This window comes from Ictalurus furcatus, chromosome 28 (genome assembly GCF_023375685.1).
Source record: "Ictalurus furcatus strain D&B chromosome 28, Billie_1.0, whole genome shotgun sequence".
NCBI classification, from domain to species: domain Eukaryota; kingdom Metazoa; phylum Chordata; class Actinopteri; order Siluriformes; family Ictaluridae; genus Ictalurus; species Ictalurus furcatus.
Genome location: NC_071282.1, coordinates 12,500,809 through 12,524,161, shown reverse-complemented (window position 1 = coordinate 12,524,161; position 23,353 = coordinate 12,500,809). Strand labels below are relative to the sequence as shown.

General features: G+C 39.1%; 2 protein-coding genes and 1 long non-coding RNA gene across 15 annotated transcripts in view; 2 read left to right on the top strand and 1 right to left on the bottom strand.

Moving 5' to 3' along the window:
* The first annotated feature begins 304 nt into the window (after positions 1–304).
* Positions 305–18,928, top strand: pip5kl1 (phosphatidylinositol-4-phosphate 5-kinase-like 1). 6 transcript variants are annotated; one of them, XM_053618247.1, is made up of 11 exons: positions 305–388; positions 7,023–7,214; positions 10,601–10,651; positions 11,376–11,530; positions 13,931–14,055; positions 14,141–14,175; positions 14,266–14,318; positions 14,773–14,885; positions 15,925–16,087; positions 16,873–16,911; positions 17,191–18,924. In XM_053618247.1, the coding sequence occupies exons 1-11, from the start codon at positions 374–376 to the stop codon at positions 17,588–17,590; spliced, it is 1,341 nt and encodes a 446-aa protein (XP_053474222.1). In that variant the 5' UTR covers positions 305–373; the 3' UTR covers positions 17,591–18,924. The 6 variants fall into 6 exon arrangements, with proteins under 6 accessions (XP_053474222.1, XP_053474223.1, XP_053474225.1 ...); XM_053618248.1 differs by having other exon boundaries at positions 315–388; positions 7,026–7,214; positions 17,191–18,925; XM_053618250.1 differs by lacking the exon at positions 305–388 and adding an exon at positions 6,143–6,271 and having other exon boundaries at positions 17,191–18,925.
* On the bottom strand, positions 873–6,137 carry LOC128603661 (uncharacterized). 3 transcript variants are annotated; one of them, XR_008385045.1, is made up of 3 exons: positions 6,004–6,137; positions 4,858–5,346; positions 873–4,700 (listed from the first exon to the last, which is right to left on the bottom strand). It is a non-coding gene; the product is annotated as an uncharacterized LOC128603661 (long non-coding RNA). The 3 variants fall into 3 exon arrangements; XR_008385044.1 differs by having other exon boundaries at positions 873–4,285; positions 4,375–4,700; positions 4,858–6,104; XR_008385043.1 differs by having other exon boundaries at positions 4,858–6,104.
* Positions 18,929–21,209: 2,281 nt separating the features above from the next.
* The window catches only part of sh3glb2b (SH3-domain GRB2-like endophilin B2b), a 43,838-nt gene continuing 41,694 nt past the window's right edge, over positions 21,210–23,353 (top strand). For all 6 annotated transcript variants that reach the window (XM_053618103.1, XM_053618102.1, XM_053618101.1 and 3 more), the window contains exon 1: positions 21,210–21,300. In XM_053618103.1, coding sequence (XP_053474078.1) covers positions 21,238–21,300 — 63 coding nt within the window. In that variant the 5' untranslated portion in view covers positions 21,210–21,237. The remainder of the gene's footprint in view (positions 21,301–23,353) is intronic.

The following is a 23,353-nucleotide window of genomic DNA, read 5'->3' as shown; positions in this document are numbered from 1 at the left end:
TTGCATATTAATAACACTGCCATACTACCGTTATTGTGGTGCACAGGAGGTTGTGCCTTAAATGATGAAATAACACATCCGTGCCATCACCGCTCCTTTCACTGGAATGATTTTATATAGGATATTTTCTCAAATTTCCAAACTGAAATGAATTCCTAGCTAAACGCTAGTAATTCCTAGTGAACGCTATTTCACTGTGTGGAGTCGACTCTCGTGTTCTCAGTACCTGCCTGTCATCAAAGAATCGACTCTTTTTTTGTTGTTGTTGTTGGAATCGACTCCCAGCCAGAAACAGAGCGCTGAGCGCTGTGGCAGCTGAGGACAGGAAGAATGCGCTGAAACTGCAGAGTGGGAATGAACCAGTGTCTCCATTATGAGTCAAACTGAGGTAACATCTTTTTCATTTTCTTCCTCAAAAACTGTTTCCTGTTTAACAGGCAGTATTCTTATGAAATGTCCATGTTTATGCCGAGCTTTTGTCGAGTTTGCTAACACAAAGAAAGATTTGGCTTTACTGTATATTGACAGCTCTGTCAGGAAAAAGGTAGGTAATGTTTTCTTTTTGTGCGAAATATTCAAAACCCTACCGAATAGTCCAGAACGAGAAAGAGCCTATAGTACAGTTTAGTCAGAGTCCCTGTAACGTCATGTTTTTATGTCAGTGTTCATGTGTATGTTTCATTGCAGGACATTGTTACGGTTATGAAAAGGTTACAGAGCTATTAACACACACTGGTCCTTCATGTCAAGGAGCTAGTTATCATATTTAATCTGCTGCCTCTGAGCAGCTGATTCTCATCACTGCAGACAAATACGCCTCTGTGAACTGACCAGAGACCACTGCATCTTCTCCAAACACTCAAAACATTCACTAAGGATATGCACTGATTCATTAAAAACAAAAACAACAACCATTTTCAATACAATACGTAAAGCTCTGAGAATGGGCCTGATACTAACAATATTTCAGTACCTGGATGACCGTCTCAAAGCTTCTGATTCCCAGCGATGTGGGATGACAGTAGGCTTTAAAGACAAAAATGAAAGTTTTGTGGCTTTTAGTATGAATATATTAGCCTTGAGGTTATCTATGAGGTAGTGTGCTCCAAAACAATGACAAAATTCGCATTTAGTACTTGTAAATGCATTAAAAATGTACAGTCTCTCTCTACCACCGGTACGGATCAACAATTTCGATGACATCATTCTGCACTTCAGCCTGCCATCAGATTTTCTGTCCAATCAAATGCTCTCTAGAGTCTGAAGTGGGCCGCCCCCGACATGATAAAAATCCACTGTACTAACTGTCGAGGACGGCTTAGCCCCGGGCGCTGGGGTAATCTAAATGCTATTGGCTGTTTAAGAAGGGGGAGGAGCCAATCAGTATGTCCTGCCCTGACTTCCTGTTTCAGTGGAAATTACGTCGGCACATCAAATAACGCTGTGCGTTTCAAGGCGCTTAATGGGGACTTGAAGACAGTTTGTCGTAAATGGTATTTTCCGTGCAGTTAGCATGGTGGTGTCGGCTTGATCCTGCACTTGGGGTACTGTCTGTGTGGAATCTTGCATGTTCTTCCTGTGTCAGTTTAGGTTTCTTCCAGGTTCTTCAGTTTCCTTCCACCTCCCAAATACTTGCCAGTAGGTGGATTGGGTACACTAAATTGCCCCAGGTGTAAATGTGTGTGTGTGTGTATGGTTTGCTGCGACTGGTGGACTGGTCTCTCATCCAGGGTGTATTCCTGCCTCACACCCATTGTTCCCGGGATAGGATAGGCTTGGGCACAAACCTGACCAGGATAAAGCGGTTCCTGAGAAAGAATCTATGATTGAATGTTAAGTGCAAATTTCAGTTCCGTATCAGTCAACGTCACAGATGTTCACAGGATAAAATGACGTCAGTGAATTGAAAATGCGTCACAGTCTTTTTGATATTGATCCAGTGCTTTGGGCCAGGTGCAGCAGTGTTCCTCATTCCTGCCTACCTAAGCTGGTTTCTCCTGAATAAAATGCCTTGGTAGTGTATTAAATGTATTAAAGCGTCCTTTGAATATCATAAAATATCAGCGTATCCATCTCTTAATTACTAGCGTTTATGCCACTGCGCTGTTGAATCCTCAATCCTGATCAGTCAGAATGTGTTGACTAATTTTCTATAACAGCAGCTCTGAGAGCAGTTCCCATTGCAAGATTGATATTAAATTGCACAAATTGCACATTATAGTTGTTTCTATAGTAACAATTTCAGATGCTGCTTTAAAACTGATGCTGATGAGTAATCTTTGATTTTGGAAGGAGTCTCCAGTGTCAGTGCTTTGTAACATTCAGCTGGAATTTTAAGTTCTCTGACAGGTAAACAGGAAACCAGAGTATCCAGAGGAAACCCCTGAAGCAAGGGGAGAACACACACACACACACACACACACACACACACACACAGACAGGGTGGAGGAAGAATTCGAGCCTCCAGCTCTGGAGGTGCTAACCACTAAGCCACCATGCCCCCCATTAAATGTAAATATAAAGAGATAAAACATGCATGTCATTCTTTAATTAAAAGTGTACTAGTTGACACATTGATGTGGTATAAGAAAAATAAAACATTTTGGGACATGCTGTTTTAGGAAAATAATCAACTTCATGGTGGTAACGCTCCCTCCACAGTACTCAGAAGTACAATATTCTTTGTTACATACCGCTCTTTGGAAAATGTTCCCTGCTGGGAAGAAATATTACATTATATTACTTCAATTCCTAACAAAACTTTGAATATTGTCTCATCTAACACTTGCCTGAAGTCAATCGACTCTTTCTTGATGCAATTACAGATGTGTGAGATATTCAGTGGCTTACTGATTGAATTGTATCCTAATGGAAGAGTTGCCAGTTCTATCTAGATAGATGCTACTGATCAGTGCTTTTCTGTCTTCATGTTGACGCTCTGAAGCACCAGGGTTATTACTGATTACCACAAATATCACAGAAGACCATTACGACCATAGAATCAGCCCCAGATTATCACCGCAAGGCCTCCATCAGAAACCACACTCTTACGACACACCTTTCTATTAGAAAGCTGTCTAATGTGTCTTGAATCTTTCCACCAAGATGGAAAACACAAAATAATTTCAATAACCATGACTAAACCGCTAGAAACGATCAGAAACCTCTAATGGTCACTATGAATTTTTGAGCAGGGTGGATTATTCAGATCATTAGTGTAGAACAGAGTGAAAGTGAAAACACACTCCATTCTTTACCACTTGTCTTGTTGTCAAGGAGACGGGCAGCAGCAAGTCTGTCATCTTCTGTTATGATGTACACGAGCTCAGTGTCAGGGGCTGTCACTTGTGGATTAGAAAATGGACTAGAAAGAAATTAGCACATTGTACCCGCAGCAGAAAATGAAGATTCAGCATCTTTTTTTTGGCTGAAAACTGCAAAATGTGACATTCTGGGGAAAATTAGTATAGTATTGGATAACAGAGAGGAATATTAGATTAAATATAAATAGTAGACAGTGAACACATAAGATATTATGATACAGCCAATACGATAGTATGCAAAATAGTTTTGTAACCACAGCAACACAAACAGTATTCATATAACAATGGAGAGAAAAGGGCAGGTGCTAGCATGTCCTACATACCACTTACAATCTTACGGTGCGTCTCAATCAGCTCCCTAGTTCAGTAGTCAGGGCATTGATCAGGGAGTTGGCCATTTTAAGGGCTGTCTCAATCGCAAAATCCTTCCAGTGCACTGGAATGTTCGCACCCTAAAAAAATCCCAGAATGCACTGCAAAAGCCAGGGATCATCGATGCTCACTATTTTTCCTTACTGGAAATGGTGTCATATTTTCTATAGCCTCTCAGCTCGAGAAAAAAAAAAAAAAAAGGCGGCCAAACTATCAGCCAACTTCGTCTACAAATGTAAGCAGCAAGTGTTATCGTTATTGTAGCTCTCAAATTACTACTTACACAATTGACGCAATTACATTAGCGATTTTTAACTTTATTTGACGTTCTGTGTATGGTTTGTATGAGTCTAACAACTTTTAAGTGTTTGATGATTTTTAAAAAATTCACTAGCTAGCTTACGATCCTGCTTGAAGTGCCATGACAGAAACGCATGTGATTAAGCCAAAAAATTCATATGATAACATTCTATGATTTATATAATGTCAGAAAGATATCGGTCCTGCCTGTTGTTGATAAATGCCAGCGGTGGCGTTTTACAACGCGAGTACGTAGTCATGTCGCTGGAAATCAGGTTTAATCTGCTGATCTGCGGAATCGCCGGAATTATCAGTGTCCCAATGTGTAGTGAGCCTTAGAAATAAAAGTACCTTGTTGTTGGGGTGGTATCATTCTTACCCTGTTCCTTGGCTGTCAGATGAACAGCAGAGAGAAAGTGGGCTCTCCGGTCCAATTTCTTATCTGAAATGACTTCTGTTAAGACTGCCTTCTACATGGAAAAGCCAGAAACTTCTACACAAGACCCTCGCAAGCTCCACAACATTTTTTCTTCACTACTCAACCCACCAGCTCTTCCTGCTCCACTTATCACACCCCGCACTGCACCACACTCCCTTCGATCCTCTAGCACCGCTCGACTGATCCCACCATCTCTCAGGGTACAAGGAAGACATGCATCAAGACTCTTCTCTGTTCTGGTACCTAGGTGGTGGAATGAACTTCCCCTAGATGTCCGAACAGCTGAGTCACTGGCGGTCTTCAAACAATGTCTAAAGATCTACCTCTCCCTAAAGTACTTAAATTAGCATTTATATTAAAAAAAAAATTGTTGTCTATGTGTTTTTCTTACTATATTACCTCCCAACAGAATATAGTACGCACTAATGAAGTTCAGTCCTCCTAAGAGTACAGTTTCCGTGTCATCAACATTTTCTTCAAAAACTACATGACTGTGATTTCGCAGGCTACTAGATACCACTTGGTGTCTTGTGTTGTGTAACCACAAGGAACTGGTGTGAGAATGTGTGTTGGAGTGCAGTGTGTCATGTGTGTGGGTGTGTATATGCAGATCATCGCTCGTGAGTGTCGGTCCTCCTAGAGGCCTCTTGATAGAGACTCACTTTCTAGTCGAAGTCCCGTCTTCTCCAGCTCATTGCTCGGCTCTGGCACTCTCCTACAGTGGCTGGCGTACATCCACGTGGCTCTCTGGCTGACCTTTACCACAGGGCGAGTGACGAAAAGGATCTAGAATGGCCCTGACCATCGTGTCTTGTTCCACCCGGTCCTGCGGAAGTCCTTGATAACGATCCACTCTCCGGGCTTCAGATCATGCAGCGGACCCGTGGCTGGAGCTGGAAGCACTGCTTTTACCTGCTTGTGGATAGAGTGCAGAGCAGAGGACAAGCTTGCACAGTAATTTAACATTTTATCACATGCTGCAGCGTCTGTAAGAAGAGCTGTCACAATTCCAATTCCTGTGTGTGGAGGTCTCCCAAACAGTTTCCCAAAGGGGCTAAGCCCATCCTAAGCCTGTTTCAGAACAGCATTTGCTCAGTCTGTTTTTTTAGTGTCCCATTTTCTCTCTCTACAACCCCACCACTAGCTGGATGATATGCACAGTGCTGGTTTAAATCAATACCCAAATATTCACCCACCTACTTAAGGGCATGGCTCACAAAAGGTGTGCCATTATCACTGGAGATTTTTTGTGGGAGTTCCCCATCTAGAAATTACTTGTCTAAGCAACGCCTTTGCTATCGCATATGTTTTCCACATACGGCAATTTGGTAGGACATGAAGTTTTCTCTTTCCTTCTTTTATTATTTTTTTTATCTGAGTAAAATTTACTTGTGTGTTAAATTTGCCAAATGTATCATGTACCGCTGATATGATGGAATGAGTCAATGGGGCATGCCACTTGATAATAACCAGCAGCAAAAATACTGCACCTCTTGCGCTTTTTAATAAGTACTCTCTTTACTTATTTATTGCTTGAACCGGACTCTTTCCGTTAGCAAATATTTTTACCGTTATTATCTCTCTCTCTCTCTATATATATATATACCCTTCGGTATATATCTTAGTTTCGAAGTTGTGATCTAAGAAACACCAATATCTCTGCCGTCGCAGAGGCAAAGTTCCTGGAACTTCTTATAAGAAATAGCTCCATGTAATACTTCTCTCAATGTAATACGCGCATTTCTTATATCATTGACTCCCTTCCATACAGACAGCAATACACAATGACTTAATAAAATTCTAATTCTAAATTCTTGATGATTTCTACCAGTCAGTGGTAAGGCTGCATCGGTCTTACGCTCTGCACAACAAAGGGCAAAGTAACATTCTGTACTAATCAAAGTGACATGACATGGCCTTCTTAGGCGTTATCCTCAGATGAACATGAACAGAACAAGAACAAAACTATGAATAAGTAAAAATGAATAATTTCCTTCACAAGCACTTCCGTAAGCAACTCTGGATAAGCCACTCTGCCAAATGCCATAAATGTAAATGTACTTGTACATTTTTTTATAATTCTAAAAATAATTTTTGTACACAATTGGACCTTAGGGAACATGGATTAAAATACCTTTAAAGCTTCACTCTTAAAGCTGGTTAAAGGTACAGCACATGCACCTTCACAGGTAAAAGATACATACTGAAGGTACAAAAGATACTGGTTCCACCCTGGCGACATGTAAAAGTACAGTTGGGTACCTTTATTTCTGAGACTGTAACACAGCTTAACACGAATCAGTGGATACTTAACAAAGAAAGGCCCCTCTAAGCTAATTACATTTACGGCTCTGTTCACTGCAACATTGTCATGTACAGAATACTGATCATATTGTTGGTTTATCAGGAACCAGCTTATCAGGAAATAAACCAGAGGCATCTGATATTAGCCAGACGAAACGATCAAATTACATGTTAAATTCTTAGGATTAAACCACTGCATTGTGATATTGCACAGAGCCAGTGGAATGGAGACCTCTGAAGTAATAGTAAAAAATTATATTTTGCATTTGGACTCCTAATTGCAGCAGATGGAGATGGCAGGGCCGAGCAGCAGCACGCGGCCGGTGAAGATGAAGGTCTGGGGAGGCCTGCAGCAGCGCTGGAAGTTGCTGGGTGTGTTTGAAATCAACCAGCAGCATGAACTCTACCAGCTCACCTGCATGATGAAGGAGGGCCTGGCTACTGCTGTGCAGAACACCATCGACAACCCGATACCCGTGAGTAGTAAGAATTGCAATAAGCACCTTTTCAAAGCACACGTTAGAGTACAGAAAAAATTCTGCAGGAGAATTGACCTTTGACCTAGAAACGCTGTGAAAGTCCATCTGCAGGATTTCATTACAGGAAATTAGCAACGAGACGATATTTTCGGATTTTTTCTTAAAAATCGAAGATCAAAGTAATAATCAAATTCACCAATGTACGAAACACGTTCTCCAATTTAGGAACAAAAACGAACAAGTAAAGCTAAACTTCAACATTACTGACAAGAATAATGAATACAGTTGTACATGGATCTTCTAAATTGGTAGCAAATGACTGATAATGAATATCAGCAGGAAGCACCATGCCCTCTGAGAGATTGTTTTCTGTGCAGGACTCGTACTAAACCGGCTGCAACTTAATCGTCGTAACTTAATTTCTTCATTATGAATTTCCATTATCAAAAATATGCCATTAAAACTAATACTATTAGCTTTTAACAGTTAATGCTTTAACAGTTGCTACAGGTATTTAAAATTTGATGCATTTCAAATGAAAATGTGACCACGCAGGCTTTTAACACTACACCAGAAGAAAGCATTAAACATTAGTGTTGTGTGCTGCAACTGTTATTTTTCAAATAATGACATAAAATATTTTGAATTTCGAGTGGGGGGGGGTGGGGGGTTTCCCCTAAAATGACCCAGCAAAAATATAGTATAAAGTTCATTTTTAGTTTATCAGGCTAATCTGAGTAGATTTCAGGACCATTAACACAGAATATAAAGAAATAAATAACTTTATTTACCAAACTACAAACTGATATTCAGTAGATAATAGTTATATGCTGATAAAAATCTTCATATTGCAGTATCTGCAATATTCACAATGTGATCATTTTATCACAATAGTGTCATTTAAAAACTGTTCAGTTTTGGCGAAGGTTTTTGAAAACTTTAATGGAAGTGTTGTGAACAGAATGACTGAGATTTCTTTCTCTCAAAAGTTCCAAAATCTTTGAAGAAATCTTGCCGACTTAGGCATTGTCTCAAAGTGTGCTTGATAATACGATTTAGTGGTTTAACTGATTTTCAGCTCATACCTTTAACCCTTGAAAGTCATGGCTTATGAGTCAGGAACTACAGTGAAATTAATAGTAAACTGTGTATCTGTATAAGAGTGAGAAATGTTCTGTACAGTGTGTCCGGACCCTACACCAGTCCTGTTATTAAATATGATAGACGTTAAAGACACACCAGAGTCAAACATTGGGTGGGGTGATTAAGTCCCAGAGAGAGAAGCGTGTTTAGGTTTGGTCCCATAGTGACCATGTGTTTACGAATATGAACTTGCTATCCAGTGTGCTGTATTGTTTTGGGTGCTCACGGTGCCTGGTCCTCTGAGAAAGAAGAAGAGAACATCACAGTTCTGCTGACACAAACAAACTTTGTGAAGCCCATGTAGGAGAGGGGTGGAGGGATACCACAATGCCCCAGTCTCCACGGCACAAAGCAATAGGCAGAGAACAATATGGTAAAGTTTTTTTCTTTTTAAAGGAATACTCCAGCTTTTTTCAACCTGATCTCTATCTATTACTTTTGTAAAGTATTGGGGTGGGGTGTCAAACTTATTTTAGGCAACAGCCCACATTACACTTAGTCCAATGTCAAGTGGGCTTTAATTGGTTTAACAGACCAGTAACACATCAACAACTCCTCTCGAACATGTTAATTTATGTGCAATTATCTGGGTACGTTATCCACGTATCAATGTATCCATTCGCCTTACAAAACAGATACAAATCTATTTTGTAAAAAAAAAAAAAAAACCCTACATTTATTAACTATTTATTTTGTATAAAAACTACAAAAAATATTTAGCCAATGAAGCATTTGCTCTAAGAGCAGTCTCAATTCTTTGTGGGATGGACTCCGCAAGGTGTTGGATACCTTCCTTTGAGATTCTGGTCCGTGTTGACATGATTGCATCACATAATTGCTGCACATTTCATGCTGCAAAGCTCCCACACCAACGTTGCTGGTGACTGGGGCGGTCACTGAAGTACACTGAACTCATTGTCATGGTCATAGAACCAGTTTGACACGACTGCGACATGGTGCATTATCATGCTGGAAAGTAGCCTTTATAAGATAAGTAAAGGTAAATTGGTGGCTAAAAAGGGATGCACATGGTCGGCAACAATAGTCTGGCATATATACTGTGGCATTCAAACAATATTGGTATTATGGCACCCCGTGTGTGCCGAGCATGAACTGTTGAAACTTGGGTCTATAGATTTATGCTGTTGACACCACATTCTGACTCTACCATCTGAATGTCACAGCAGAAATTGAGATCAGGTCCAGCCATCAATTTTCCATACCGATTATCCTACACAGGGTCGTGGGGGAGCCTGGAGCCTTTCCCACGGGACAAGACCGGATGCAATGGCACCAATGCAGGGCACAATCACACACACATTCATACACTATGGACAATTTGGAAATGCCAATGAGCCTGCAACACATGTCTTTGGACTGAGGGAGGAAACCGGAGTACCCGGAGGAATACCCCCCCCAAACCCCCCAAAACACGGGGAGAACATGCAAACTCCACGCACATGCAGGGGGAGGCAGAATTTTAAACCCCAATCACAGAGGTGCAAGGCAAGCATCCTAACCACTAAGCCACTGTGCCCCCTTGAGATCATGTGAAGATGCTTGGTCTGATTAATCTTGATTTCTCCCACAGCATGCACATGTTTGGGTAAGAATTTGGTGTGCACATGGTTGGCTAAGAATTTGGCATCAACAGCATGAATCCATGGACTCAAACTACATTGTGTCTTGTGAAACAATTTCCTGTTCTTGGCTGACAGCAGTGGATCTCGACATGGTCTTCTGCTGTTCTAGCTCTTCTGAACCAACCATGTGTCTGATGTCGCTTGGATACCATAAAACCATACCAAACAACACTGTGAAAGACAATTGAACTTCATGCAAGTGCAATATTGCCAATTCAAATAGTTTCCCCCCCAAAAAGCACAAAACATTTTTGCCCAGAACAATCACAAAATAAACTCCATGATATCCTGTACGTACTGTTTTTAACTCTACAGTAGTTTTTTTTTCTCAGATCAATGTCAGAGAGAGCAAACCCTTTAACAGGCAGTAACACTGAATCACTTGTGCTGTCACCCATGTGTATATAACATAAATACAGACTTCCATTAACAATTCAAATATTAAAAGTGAATTTGGAGAAAACATATTTTCAGTTCTTTTGTCAGTACAGGGAATCAGGACCAACACTGATTCTGTGGAAAGTAGAAAGTTGTTTATAATTAATATACAACCTCAAAACCATCATAATCATGTTTATTTCATCTCTGCTGTTTCAGAACGAACTCTCTGAAGATGATTACCGACTTGAGGTGACGCAAATCCATAAGGTACTTATGAATTGTCGTGACTACAGATTTAAATTATACCACATGTGTATAATATAACCGCTGTCAGAATCAGTGTAATCTGTTATGTACAGTGCTCTCCACTAATATTGGCACCCTTGGTTAATATGAGCAAAGAAGGCTGTGAAAAATTGTCTTTATTGTTTACCCTTTTGATATTTTGTTTAAAAAAATTCACAAAAATACTCTGCTCTTTTGGATATCAAACAATTACAAACTAAACACATGTTTAATAATGTTAATAATAATAATGTTGATTTATTGTTCATTTTGAATATATCAGTGCTTCATAATGGTAGATGTTAAAGTTAAAGTTAAGTTTCCAGAGAATTTCAAACAGAAGAGCCAAGCGAGGTGAATACACAATGTTTCAGGATGTTCTGGACAAAAGTCCTTTATCAGTTGTGCTAGAAAAATGTTTCTGAGGCTGTATGAGGTAACACTGGTTGATATTCGAAACGGTTGATAATGTAATACCTGCTGTTTGAATATCTACAGGTTTCACCTTCCTACAGAAACACTTTTCCTGCACAGCTAATGAAGGACTTTTGTCCAAAACAACCTGTCTCTCTGGAAACATTTGGGATTTACATAACTTTTACTACATCTCCTATTGTTAATGAAGTACACTGCAGTTGCAGGAACAGACTGCCTAGAGAATAATTAGAATATGTCATTATTTGCTCATGTGACTGCCTGTGTAAAGGACTTTAGGATGGAAACGTTTGCAGGGCCAGTGTTTGCCAGCCTGCGGCGCTCTCTGGGGATGACCGAGAAAGAGTATCAGCATTCTCTCTCCTCTGAAGACTGCTACCTGCAGTTCATCAGCAATTCAAAGAGCAAAGCAGACTTCTTTCTAACGTGAGTCAGCACTAACAGCCTGCAGTATAGATACACCACAGTGTGTGTGTGTGTGTGTGTGTGCGTGCGCGTGTGTGTGTGTGTGTGTGTGTGTGTGTGTGGCGGGAAAGCCCAATCTCTACTATATATAGTTCTGAACACTACATGTTTCCTGAACTAAAGTGTTTCCCTTTGGGGTGTATCGCAACCAGAGGTGAAGTTAAGGCATTTTAAAATCTTTTTCCATTTTTTTTTTTTTATAATAATAATTATTATTATTTTATTAAACATCACAGCGATCCTTTTTTAAATAACTAATTGACCATTAAGGCTATCTGAGATTTTATTTTTTGGAGATTTTAATTTTAGAGAAGAAGTGTAGCAAGTTCTCCAATATCCCGGAACAGCTTACCAGCCAATTTTCTTAGGAAACTGCACAACCTAAGGCAAATTATGATTTCATTTCATTTTTAAATGGGCTGTTTGACTGATTAAAATAGTATCATATTATGCATGGCAGACTGTGAAATGGCAAATTCTACAAAATAAAAAAAATAAAAAAAAAGATAGAAAAATAATTATTTAGCCAAAATGAGGTTTTTCTGCCGGTAGCATACTATGACCTACCTGTCAGCTTTAAGAAACGAGATATATTTTTTCCAGAAAATTATTCCTGCAAAGAAAATTTTGGGCCAGTTTAACAAATGCAATTGTAAAAACAGTCAGTCTCCCTAAATATGTCTAAAGCCCTGCTAGCTATGTGAGATTTACACAGTGAATATTACTCTTTGCTCAAGTTGTTGGATAGCTACGTGCCATAGTGAAATGAACATAAGCATAATCAATTCAGTTTGTACCAAGATACCGGCTGTCAAAAAAAAACAACCCCAAAAACAAAACGTGATACTCCTGCTCTGGAGTCAGAATGAAATCATTAACCCTTCCATGTACAGTGTCCACACTCGAAGACAGTTCATTTAAGGTTGTTGTTTTTTTAAGCTGTAAATCACTTCCAAACCACTCCAATGTTATATTCAGCATTATCCTGATTTTTATTATTCAATCGAACATGGCTAACGGTGTCATATATCAAGGAGGTAACTCTGGACTTCAGTTCCCATCAGCCACTGCACTGTACTACAATATGTCACATGACCACCTGCACCTGAATCACGTTTCTGTTACCGAGCACTCCTATATATAGCCACTGTTTGCACTGCTTCTCTGTCTTATGTTTGTCTTCCGAATCTACCTTGAAACGTGACAAACGGTGACACATGCATAATGTCTGGGATATTTTATGTCTAAACTTTCTACACTGAAAAGTTTCATCAAGTAAAAAACTGTCAAACTATAACAAACATTAGTTTTCTTTTGGTTTTGGTTTAAATTAGGCATCTTTTAACTCCAAACCTAAACTGCACAATTGCTGTATGCGTTATAAATCAGTCCCTCCAGGATTTAGCGATTTTGCGATCGTGGAATTTAATTCAAAATCAAGCAAACTTCTACAATTTTTTAAAATGACCACCGAAATTAGCCCAAATTTTTCTGCAGATTTGGGCTAAAATGTGCCATGTGATGTCATCACAATGTGCATTCAGTCAAAGCCCTCTTCAATTTATGTGCATCTAACACGAGTACAGCTAAAAGGTCTCATTTACCAACAAATATCAGTGCGTAAGGCCGTGCAAAACAATTTCGTGCAACTGCGATTTCGCCAATTCAAATAGTTTTCCACAAAAAAAGCACAAAAAACCCCCAAGTCGCGTTGCAATTTTGAAAAAAAAAACGCAGCAAAATCGAGCATTTTTGCCCGCAATAATCACAAAAAAAAACTCTGCGAATTCCTGTACAGACTGAGTAAATGTATTTTTAAGTTTTAAAAATGCATAATATTTAAGGTCTAAAATGTTGGAAGTATTTTTTAACAGTTATGTTTTGTCCCATTTTTTTCCCTTTGCTTCTTGATGAACGTGAATGAAAAAAAAGGTTAAAATGTATTTGAATTTGCAGGCAATTACTGAGTAAGAAAAAATAAACTCCACAAAATCTGGATATGTATTATAATTTATGCTTGAAAGGGTTAAAAGCAGTTCATCATTTAAAATGCTCAAACTTTACTTGTAGTAAAATAATTTTTTTTTTCTTCAGTTCAGGAACGGCTGTACGTATTGATCCATACCATATATACCTTTCTATATCATTAGTCTAATCTATCTATCTATCTATCTATCTATCTATCTACTGTATCTATCTATCTATCTATCTATCTATATATATATATATATATATATGTGTGTGTGTGTGTGTGTGTGTGTGTGTGTGTGTGTGTGTATGGACAAAGCTCCTTCCCTTACACACTTACCACTAAGCTCTTAGGTGTAATATGTCATTAAATTCATATTCATCGTATTACAGGAATGATAAACAGTTCTTCCTGAAGACACAGAGCAGAAGGGAGATTCGATTCCTCCTATCTCATCTAAAGCATTACATGGAACATCTGGAGAAGTACCCCCACTCTCTCCTGGTGAAGTTTTTAGGTGAGTTTTACAACCATAAATGTATTATCAGGCTAGCATGAGAGCGTTTTCTGCTTTATATAATAATCACTTTTCATGATCGCAGGTGTTCATAGCATCAAGTTCACCCGTCGGAGGAAGGTAGAGAGGCCTTTTGTGTACTGTTGAGTTGTTATGTGTGTTGTTATAAACTATGTGCAACATAATGATCAAATCTGTTTCTCTGTGTAGTACTTTATGGTGATGCAAAGTATCTTCTATCCTGATGAAAGAATATGTGCCAGGTAAAAGACCAGAAATATTATGGATATGTGAATAGAGTCTGTAAAGAGAACATTGCTCTGATTTGGATTCAAGCTATTTATCCACCATTAATATTTGAAAATGGAGACATTTTGAAGAAGCATGTTCTGACCCATCTCTATATAAAGTCTCTCCTGCCTTTTTTATATTAATCACGGCTAAAAAGAACGTTTTTTGTCCTCTTCAGAAGATATCTTACTTTAGCTACAAAGTCTCTACTAGAACCTGACTATAAAACCTGTAGAATTTTATTATTATTGTTGTTATTATTATTATTATTATTAATGTATTTAATTAATGAGCATGACTTTAAGATGTCAAAGTCAACACCACCCTTCTTAAAAACAAATAGCGCCAAATATTCTCAGACTAAAGCAAATATATATGCATGCATGGCAAAGAATAATGTAGACACTGAATATTCCTCCTCTATAGATATGATATCAAGGGCTGTGAAGTGAGCCGGTGGACCAACCCAGCACCCGAGGAGAGTCAGGTCATCGTTGTTCTCAAGGATCTCAATTTTGAGGGAAAGTTTATAACATTAGGTAATGCCATACACTGAGTGCCATAAGTTTACTGATTTTAGCTAGACTACATACACAGTATTTGCATATTAGGAAGAAACAAGTTCATAAATGAATAAGTGGACATCAATGTGACCTGTCCAGAGTGCGAAACATGCTGCAGTTAGCCAGCTAACCAATCAGATCAGTTGCAACGCTCAGCCAATCCTAGCTGATATACAAGCCTATTATGTGATTATCCTGTTAATGCAGGGTTTCCTAACCAGGAATTTTGAACCTTTAGGGGTTCGTGGTGGCATTGCTGGGGGTTTGTGAGGCAGTGATTAAAAACCACCACATGGCGGCTTAGCGGTTAGCACATTTGCCTCGCACCTCCAGGGTTGGGGGTTCGTATCCCGTTTGCGGAGTTTGCATGTTCTCCTTGTGCTCCGGGGGTTTCCTATGGGTACTCCAGTTTCCTCCCCGAGTCCAAAGACATGTGTTGTAAGCTGATGCGATGTGTGTGTGATTGTGCCTTGTGATGGGTTGGCATCTCATCCAGGGTGTCCCCCACATTGTGCCCCGAGTTCCCTGGGATAGGCCTCAGGCTCCCCGTGTCCCTTTACGACCATTCATACTGTACCATTTTACTATAACCTCATAAGTCAAAAGAGATAGAAGTTGATTTAATTAATCGTTGGTCGTGTCATGAGATACTTCTAAGCATGTGAGAATTCAACATAAATTACACTGTTAGCTAGCTAAGTCATTCTTTCTGGCTAAAAGTGTCTTCCGCTTTAGAACTCGAGTAGGTGTACAGTGTTCCTAATAAAGTGCTCGGTGAGTGTATGATAAAACAAAAACCTATATTTTGGTGTTATTAAGTATTAATTTAATTAGCCAAAGCCTAATTAAACAAACAAACAAATAAATAATTAAATATAAAGTGGCAATACACCGCTTAAAAAAGTTATCCTATTCACCTGTAGTGTCTTGCCTTAATTACTGATTCAAGAGCCCTTCATTCATAACCTTGAAATGCACGTTTGTATGCTTGTGTGTGTTTGTGTGTGTGAGGCAGACAAACAGCGGCCCTGGCTGTTACGTCAGGTGCAAATCGACACGTCCTTCCTGCAGACACTGAATGTAATAGACTACAGCCTCCTGCTGGCCCATCAGCCCCTGCATCAGGACGAGCGTCACCCCAGCCTATCCTTCGCCACCTTTATCCTGCGCGCCAAGAAGTGAGGGACTTACAAACACACAACTCTGTCTGAAGGTTTAGTCAGTGACACGAGTGCTACCGAGATTATGTGTATGAAGTGTGAAAGCAAACCTTACTGCTTGAGAATTGTTCAGCTGTTTTGTCAGGTACATTGTGTGGTGAATGTTTTAGACGGGGATTTGATTCAATTTGAGTGCATGTGTTCATTTACAATTCTTCCAAAGATGCTAGAAATTATACACAAACTCATGCCCGAACAGTGGGGCTTTAGAATGAAGGTTGTAAGTATTTTAAAGGAAAATTTAGACAAAAAGTGAAAAGGGAATGTTCACCCCAAACCCTATAATCAATCAGCTACGACATACTTGGTGTCTAAAGTTTGCCCGTTTAATTATTATATAGTTTTACGTAATGGACATTGATGTTATCTAAAAGAATTTGAATGAAGTAAACTTCTCTTACTCATGATCACTGTATGTAGCTCCAAAACAAAACTATAGAAGCAAATAATGTTTTGAACCAACCATTTTAGTTGATCTTTTTTTTTTCTGAACTGTTCCTTTAAATGGGCTCTGATGCCATTCTCTGATGGACAGTTTAGAATTAAAACATCAGATTTGATAGATGTCAGCACATTCCTAACTGAGAACCTGAACGGCTCCTACAATTGAAAGGGTTTTTAAAAAAATTGTAATTACATCATTTTTTATGTTTAATGCTCATCAGAAGATCAAAACTCAGATGCATGTTCTTAGTTTCATGTTTCCTGCCGAATCTCACCTCCATGTTCACCTCTGTTTTCAGATCCCTTACTGTGCGCTCCACAAGGCCAGTGACAGGCAGGCATGTAGCGAAGACACATTATATCAGACAGTATAAAATGACCAGTTTCATAACTGCAAAGTGTTTAACCTTAACCATGCATGAGCTTGCTAGTTACATTGCTCATCCTGACATGGCATTTTCACATTACATGAAAGCATGGGAGTTTGAAATGGACGCATTTGTCGGCGCTAATCCAAGTGCTAAGTGCGTCAGCCAACTAACAGGCTCTACCAAACCAGAGTGATGCGTGTGATGTTGGTTTGTATTGCTCTGACTGGCTTTGGTTTTCTGCATTAGGTCATTAAACACATGCTCATCTGCTGCGGTACCAGGAGTGGTGCCTGAGGAAGACTCAAGCATCCAAAACACAGAACTGGATTCAGAGACGTCTCGGGCAGAATTTGGAGAACAGAGCGAGGGGGCCTCTAAGGTTGGATCAGACTCGGCTGAACTGCTGGAGTTTCAGGCCCAGAACCGGCGTCTGCTGCCTAACTACAAAAACCCGATTCACGTAATAGACGGGCCAGAGCAGCGCTATTTCATTGGCATCATTGACATCTTCACTGTTTATGGCTTCAAGAAGAGGCTTGAACACCTGTGGAAGAGGCTGAGGCATCCTAGGCAAAGTTTCTCCACTGTCAGCCCTCCTGCTTACTGTCTGAGACTGTGCCAATGGGTACAGGACCATACCAAGTAGACGGTGATGGAGGGGATTAATAGTGGGGGACAGTAATAACTGGAAGATGAGCAGATGTGCTGAAAAACATGCTGTAGATACTCACATACTGTATGCTCATATTAAAGCAAAAAGAATGAAATTTGCTCTGGAAAATAAGAGTGCCTATGTGTGTTGGCTAGCATTTAGCCACAATGCTAACACAAGATCTTACTACTAAGGGTTTTTGGTTAAAAATAACAAGACTACACGCACTACAATCCCCTCGCAAAGACACCTGAGTAATTCTATGTTTATAGTGAAGTTCATACAAAGTTGTAAGTTAATGCATTAAAGGTTTTCATTATAAAATTCTTTAAAAGTTATTTACAGTTTAATTTAATTCTTAAAAGTAAAATATAGAGGTTGGTTTGTGGTTCAAAAGATCATATAGAAATGTTAACAAAATGTGTGAAAGTATTTCTATTTGTGCTGACATTGTGGCTACATATGGACATCTGTTTGGTAAAAACTGAACTGGTCAGTGTAAGAAGTGTAGTGATGAATGTTGGTGGGGTTTTTTCCCCCTCCTCTTCTTCAGCTACAAAACTCCAAAGAGATGACGCATCCAGCTGCAGCGTCTGTTTTCCAAATGAGAATACTTTATATATATATATATATATATACACACACACACAGTATCTCACAAAAGTGAGTACACCCCTCACATTTTTGTAAATATTTGATTATATCTTTTCATGTGACAACACTGAAGAAATGACACTTTGCTACAATGTAAAGTAGTGAGTATACAGCTTGTATAACAGTGTAAATTTGCTGTCCCCTCAAAATAACACACAGCCATTAATGTCTAAACCGCTGGCAACAAAAGTGAGTACACCCCTAAGTGAAAATGTCCAAATTGGGCCCAAAGTGTCAATATTTTGTGTGGCCACCATTATTTTCCAGCACTGCCTTAACCCTCTTGGGCATGGAGTTCATCAGAGCTTCTCAGGTTGCCACTGGAGTCTTCTTCCACTCCTCCGTGACGACATCACGGAGCTGGTGGATGTTAGAGACCTTGTGCTCCTCCACCTTCCGCTTGAGGATACCCCACAGGTGCTCAATAGGATTTAGGTCTGGAGACCTTGAGCAAGGCCCTTAACCCTCTCTGCTCCAGGGGGTGCCGTATCATGGCTGACCCTGCGCTCTGACCACAGCTTCCTGACAGGCTGGGGTATGCGAAGAAAACAATTTCATTGTGCTCTACTGTATATGTGACCAATAAAGACTCATCATCATCATCATCATTCCTGCAATGCATTACAATAAAATAGTAAGCATTTTCAGTTCTTTCTCATTTTTATTACAGCTTAATATGCAACATACAATAGAACTGAATACATATACTGAATTGCATATACAGTATGGCTTGAAATGAACAGTAGATCCTATGATATGAATGTTTACCTAACTTATATTTGAGTCAACACAAATGAGTAAGATCAGAGAATGTTACACACAGACACAATTCTGATATTATTGCAATTATATGCAAAGGTTCAACGCAAAACTTTGGGAGAAGAAAATGATTGTAAACACGTTGATGCTAACACAATGCTAGCACTATTATTTCAGGTATGTATTAGAATTGTGTAATTGTGTTTGTGAGTATATGTGTGTGTGTTTGTGTGTGTTCGTAATTTCACATCACACGGCTTAGATATGAATATGATCTGTACAGTTGAGAAGTTCTGTAATTTAATTTAAATTAACAAAGCTTTTAACAACAAATTTCAGTTAATTTGATTTCTTTGTCAGAATGAAATAAGCAGGAACTGCAGTCATCAGAATGATAAAGTTTAGTGATTTATTGTAGCAGCTAAGCTACAAAGAGATTTCGGTTTTAACATTACAGCTGGTTTGGGTTCAGTGGATGAAAACTTCATAAACAAAAAGATCTAAGGAATAAGAGGAATAAGTAAGGAATAATACATGTGGGTTGTTCTCTTAGAAGAAGAGGAGTTACTGTTACCACCCTAAAGTTGATTATTTTCCAAAAACAGCATGTTCTGAATTATGTTTTATTCCTCTTATGTGAACAGTGACTAGGCAAGAATTACAATTTTAAACGTATTCATCTGTTTATAGTTATTTTTAATGTTATACCACAGTTAGTTCTGTCCGCTAATTTCATCGGTCGAGCGGCTTTCCAAGAGTGCTTATATTTAGTATGACCTCACTGGGATGTTCCACTGTGTGTATCACTCCGCTTGTCTGGGTTTGCCACGTAAAAAATTCCACTTCTAGCTACAGTGCTGAGGTGTTCACAACATCATGAGCAGACATGGCAAATGGTATTTTTTCATGAATATAACTTCTGACTTCAAATATAAACACTCATCAGATGAAGGAAAAGGAAGAAGGGAGGCCAATTTCTTTAGTTAGCCAAAGCTAGTTAGCCAACTAGCTGATGTGCTATCAGTGAGTGTGACTTCCGTTTATGGAGCAAAAATAAACTAATTATTTGACCATAATAATAACTGTCTGAAATATCAGCTACTCAATATTAATTTCTTATTTATAAAACTGTTGTATAAAAGCAATATCTCACTCACAATCATGCTGCAATACTGAATATCTGCATGGCAGTGATAACCTGTGGCATCCCGACAGCCAAATCACAGCCGTGCCAACATTGGCCACAGTAACAGCAGACATGTTTGGCACAGACCAAAGACCGCTTTTCAGGAGAACCACCTCATACCAACCGTGAAGCATGGTGGTGGAAATGTTATGGTTTGGGGTTGCTTCGCTTCCTCAGGGACTGGACAGCTTGCATTTATTGATTCAACTATGAATTCTGCATCATATCAAAGAGTGTGTGAAGATAATCACACACTTGTATGACCTGTATGGCCTCATACTGTATGAGGCCATACAGTATCTCACAAAAGTGAGTACACCCCTCACATTTTTGTAAATATTTGATTATATCTTTTCATGTGACAACACTGAAGAAATGACACTTTGCTACAATGTAAAGTAGTGAGTGTACAGCTTGTGTAACAGTGTAAATTTGCTGTCCCCTCAAAATAACTCAACACACAGCCATTAATGTCTAAACCGCTGGCAACAAAAGTGAGTATACCCCTAATTGAAAATGTTCAGCTTCTGAGGCCAAGGGTGCACTTACTTTTTCCACAGAAGAATCACATCTAGTGATATTTCTGTTGAATAAATGATTGAAAAAGCTCATTTTCCTTGTTGGTTTGTTCAAATTCAGCAACTTCATTAACAGGCACTGTTTCAAAGATGATCAAATGTTTGATTTTACAAATATGTGTAAAAAAAAAAAAAAAAAAAAAAGGCACTTATTTTCTCACATGACTGTATAATGCTACACATTTGCCTAATGTGCTTAATATCCGTGCTTTATCTTATTATGCTCAAGCTACTGTGTGAAAAGGGGTGTTGTGCTGAGCAGGTGTAGTGTACACTTGCAGTTTGGGACGTGAACAGGACCGTGTCCCTTTAAGCAGGCTGTGTGGATGATGCCCGAGCTAACTGATGAGAAGGCGGATTAGCGACACTCTTCCTCTAGCCTGCTTCTCTCCATCCATCCATCCATCGCTGTCGTCAGCTCGGCTCCTGCAGGAACATTAACCCGGCCCATGTAGGCTTGGATCATGGACTTCAACGTTAAAAAACTGGCGTCCGACGCTGGCGTCTTCTTCACGCGCGCCGTTCAGGTGGGCTGCCAAATCGGGCTTTTCCCCTTAAATATATACCGATATATGTGTCTTGTATTTGTGTTGCTTCTCTACATTTGGGCTGGTGGAACAGCAGGGGATCAGGAGGCAGGTCTACTGGAGCGTGTCGCTCATTTTTCCATTTCACTGAATGTTTGTGTAAGCGCTTTAAAAATAGTCAGAAGGCACGCGCCTGTGGTGCTTTCTCTCTGTTTTACTTCCCCGCTACTGTAAACTGATAAGGACAAGCTAAAGCCGCATCTATTATTGATGGCTGTGTGCCTAAGTGTATGTTGCTCGAGGGTGCCTGGAGAGAACCATGGCTGCAACACACGCACACACACACACACGCACACACACACACACAGAGGCCCATAGTATCACGCTGTGGAAAAAGCAGAGAAAATCAATAGTCTACATAGTAACTGGTGATAAGTTGAAAATGTCACAAATAAATACTGCTGTGAATGTACATTTATTATCTGTTTATCTCGCTGCCTGTCTGTTCATCTTGTTATTCTCTCTCTCTCTCTCTCTCTCTCTCTCTCTCTATCTGTCTATCTATCTATTTCTCACTGTCTGTCTCTGTTAATCTTATTCTATCTATCTATCTATCTATTTCTCACTGTCTGTCTGTTAATCTTATTCTGTCTATCTATCTATCTATCTATCTATCCATCTCACTGTCTCTGTTAATCTTGTTATTCTATCTATCTATCTCTGTTTATCTCGCTGTCTGTCTGTTAATCTTGTTATTCTATCTCTCTCTCTATCTATCTATCTGTCTATCTATCTGTCTCTGTTAATCTTGTTCTATATATCTATCTGTCTTTCTATCTGTTTATCTATGTCTATCTATCTGTCTCTGTTAATCTTGTTCTATCTGTCTATCTATCTGTCTATCTATCTGTCTATCTATCTGTCTGTTAATCTTGTTCTATATATCTATCTGTCTTTCTATCTGTTTATCTTGCTGTCTGTCTGTTAATCTTGTTATTCTATCTATCTATTTCACTGTCTGTTAATCTTATTCTATCTATCTATCTATCTATCTCTTTCTATCTGTTTATCTCACTGTCTGTCTCTGTTAATCTTATTCTTTCTATCTATTTATCTATCTATCCATCTCACTGTCTCTGTTAATCTTGTTATTCTATCTATCTATTTATCTATCTATCTATCTGTCGATCTATCTATCTGTCTATTTCTCACTGTCTGTCTGTTAATCTTATTCTATCTATCAATCTCTCTATCTATGTTGTTAATGCAGCATCTGGCTTATTTTCTATCTGTAAGATGTCAAATGTGAAAAAAAAAAAAAAATATATATATATATATATATATATATATATATATATATATATATATATATATATATATATATATATATATATACAATAATATTCAGTAAATTTGTCTTACTGATAGATTGTGGGGAAAAATAACCACATAACTCAAAATAATGAATTGACGGCATAATATCTTGAAGTAATGAGCTATGTCAAAACAACAACATTACACTTCAACTTCAATCTTTCGTTCATTCATCTTCATTAACTGCTTTATCCTGATCAGGATCTGGAGCCAGGAACACTGTGTGCAAGGCAGTGACACACCGTGAACGGGACACCAATGCATCACACGAAATCATGCACACAAACATTCAGATTCACATTCACATCTAGGGGAAGTTTAGCTACCTGCATGATTTTAGGTTGTGGAAGCAAACCCATGTAGATGTTGGGAGAACATGTGAACTCCACACGAACAGTAACTCGAGCTCGGGATAGAACCGAGGATCGTGGAGCTATGAAGGATGGGATGCCAGTCCATCACAGGGCATTCACACACTCATTAACATTTACAGTAGGGGAAGGTTACTATCACCAATCCGCCTGCTGGAATGTTTTTGGGAGATGGGAGAAAAGCAGAGATCCTGGAAGAAACCCACATGGATACAGGGAGAACATATAAAGAGAGCCTGAGCTAAATTTTTTTGCATTTCTGTGTCTGTTTTATTTTCCTTTGCTGATTTTATTTCATGGTGAGGAGC

What these genes read in the sequence shown, in the direction of transcription:
- pip5kl1 (XM_053618247.1), top strand. An exon ending in AAAGCAGACTTCTTTCTAAC is followed by an intron (nt 11,531 to 13,930) that starts GTGAGTCAGCAC and finishes ATCGTATTACAG; the next exon opens with GAATGATAAACAGTTCTTCC. An exon ending in TCTCCTGGTGAAGTTTTTAG is followed by an intron (nt 14,056 to 14,140) that starts GTGAGTTTTACA and finishes TCATGATCGCAG; the next exon opens with GTGTTCATAGCATCAAGTTC.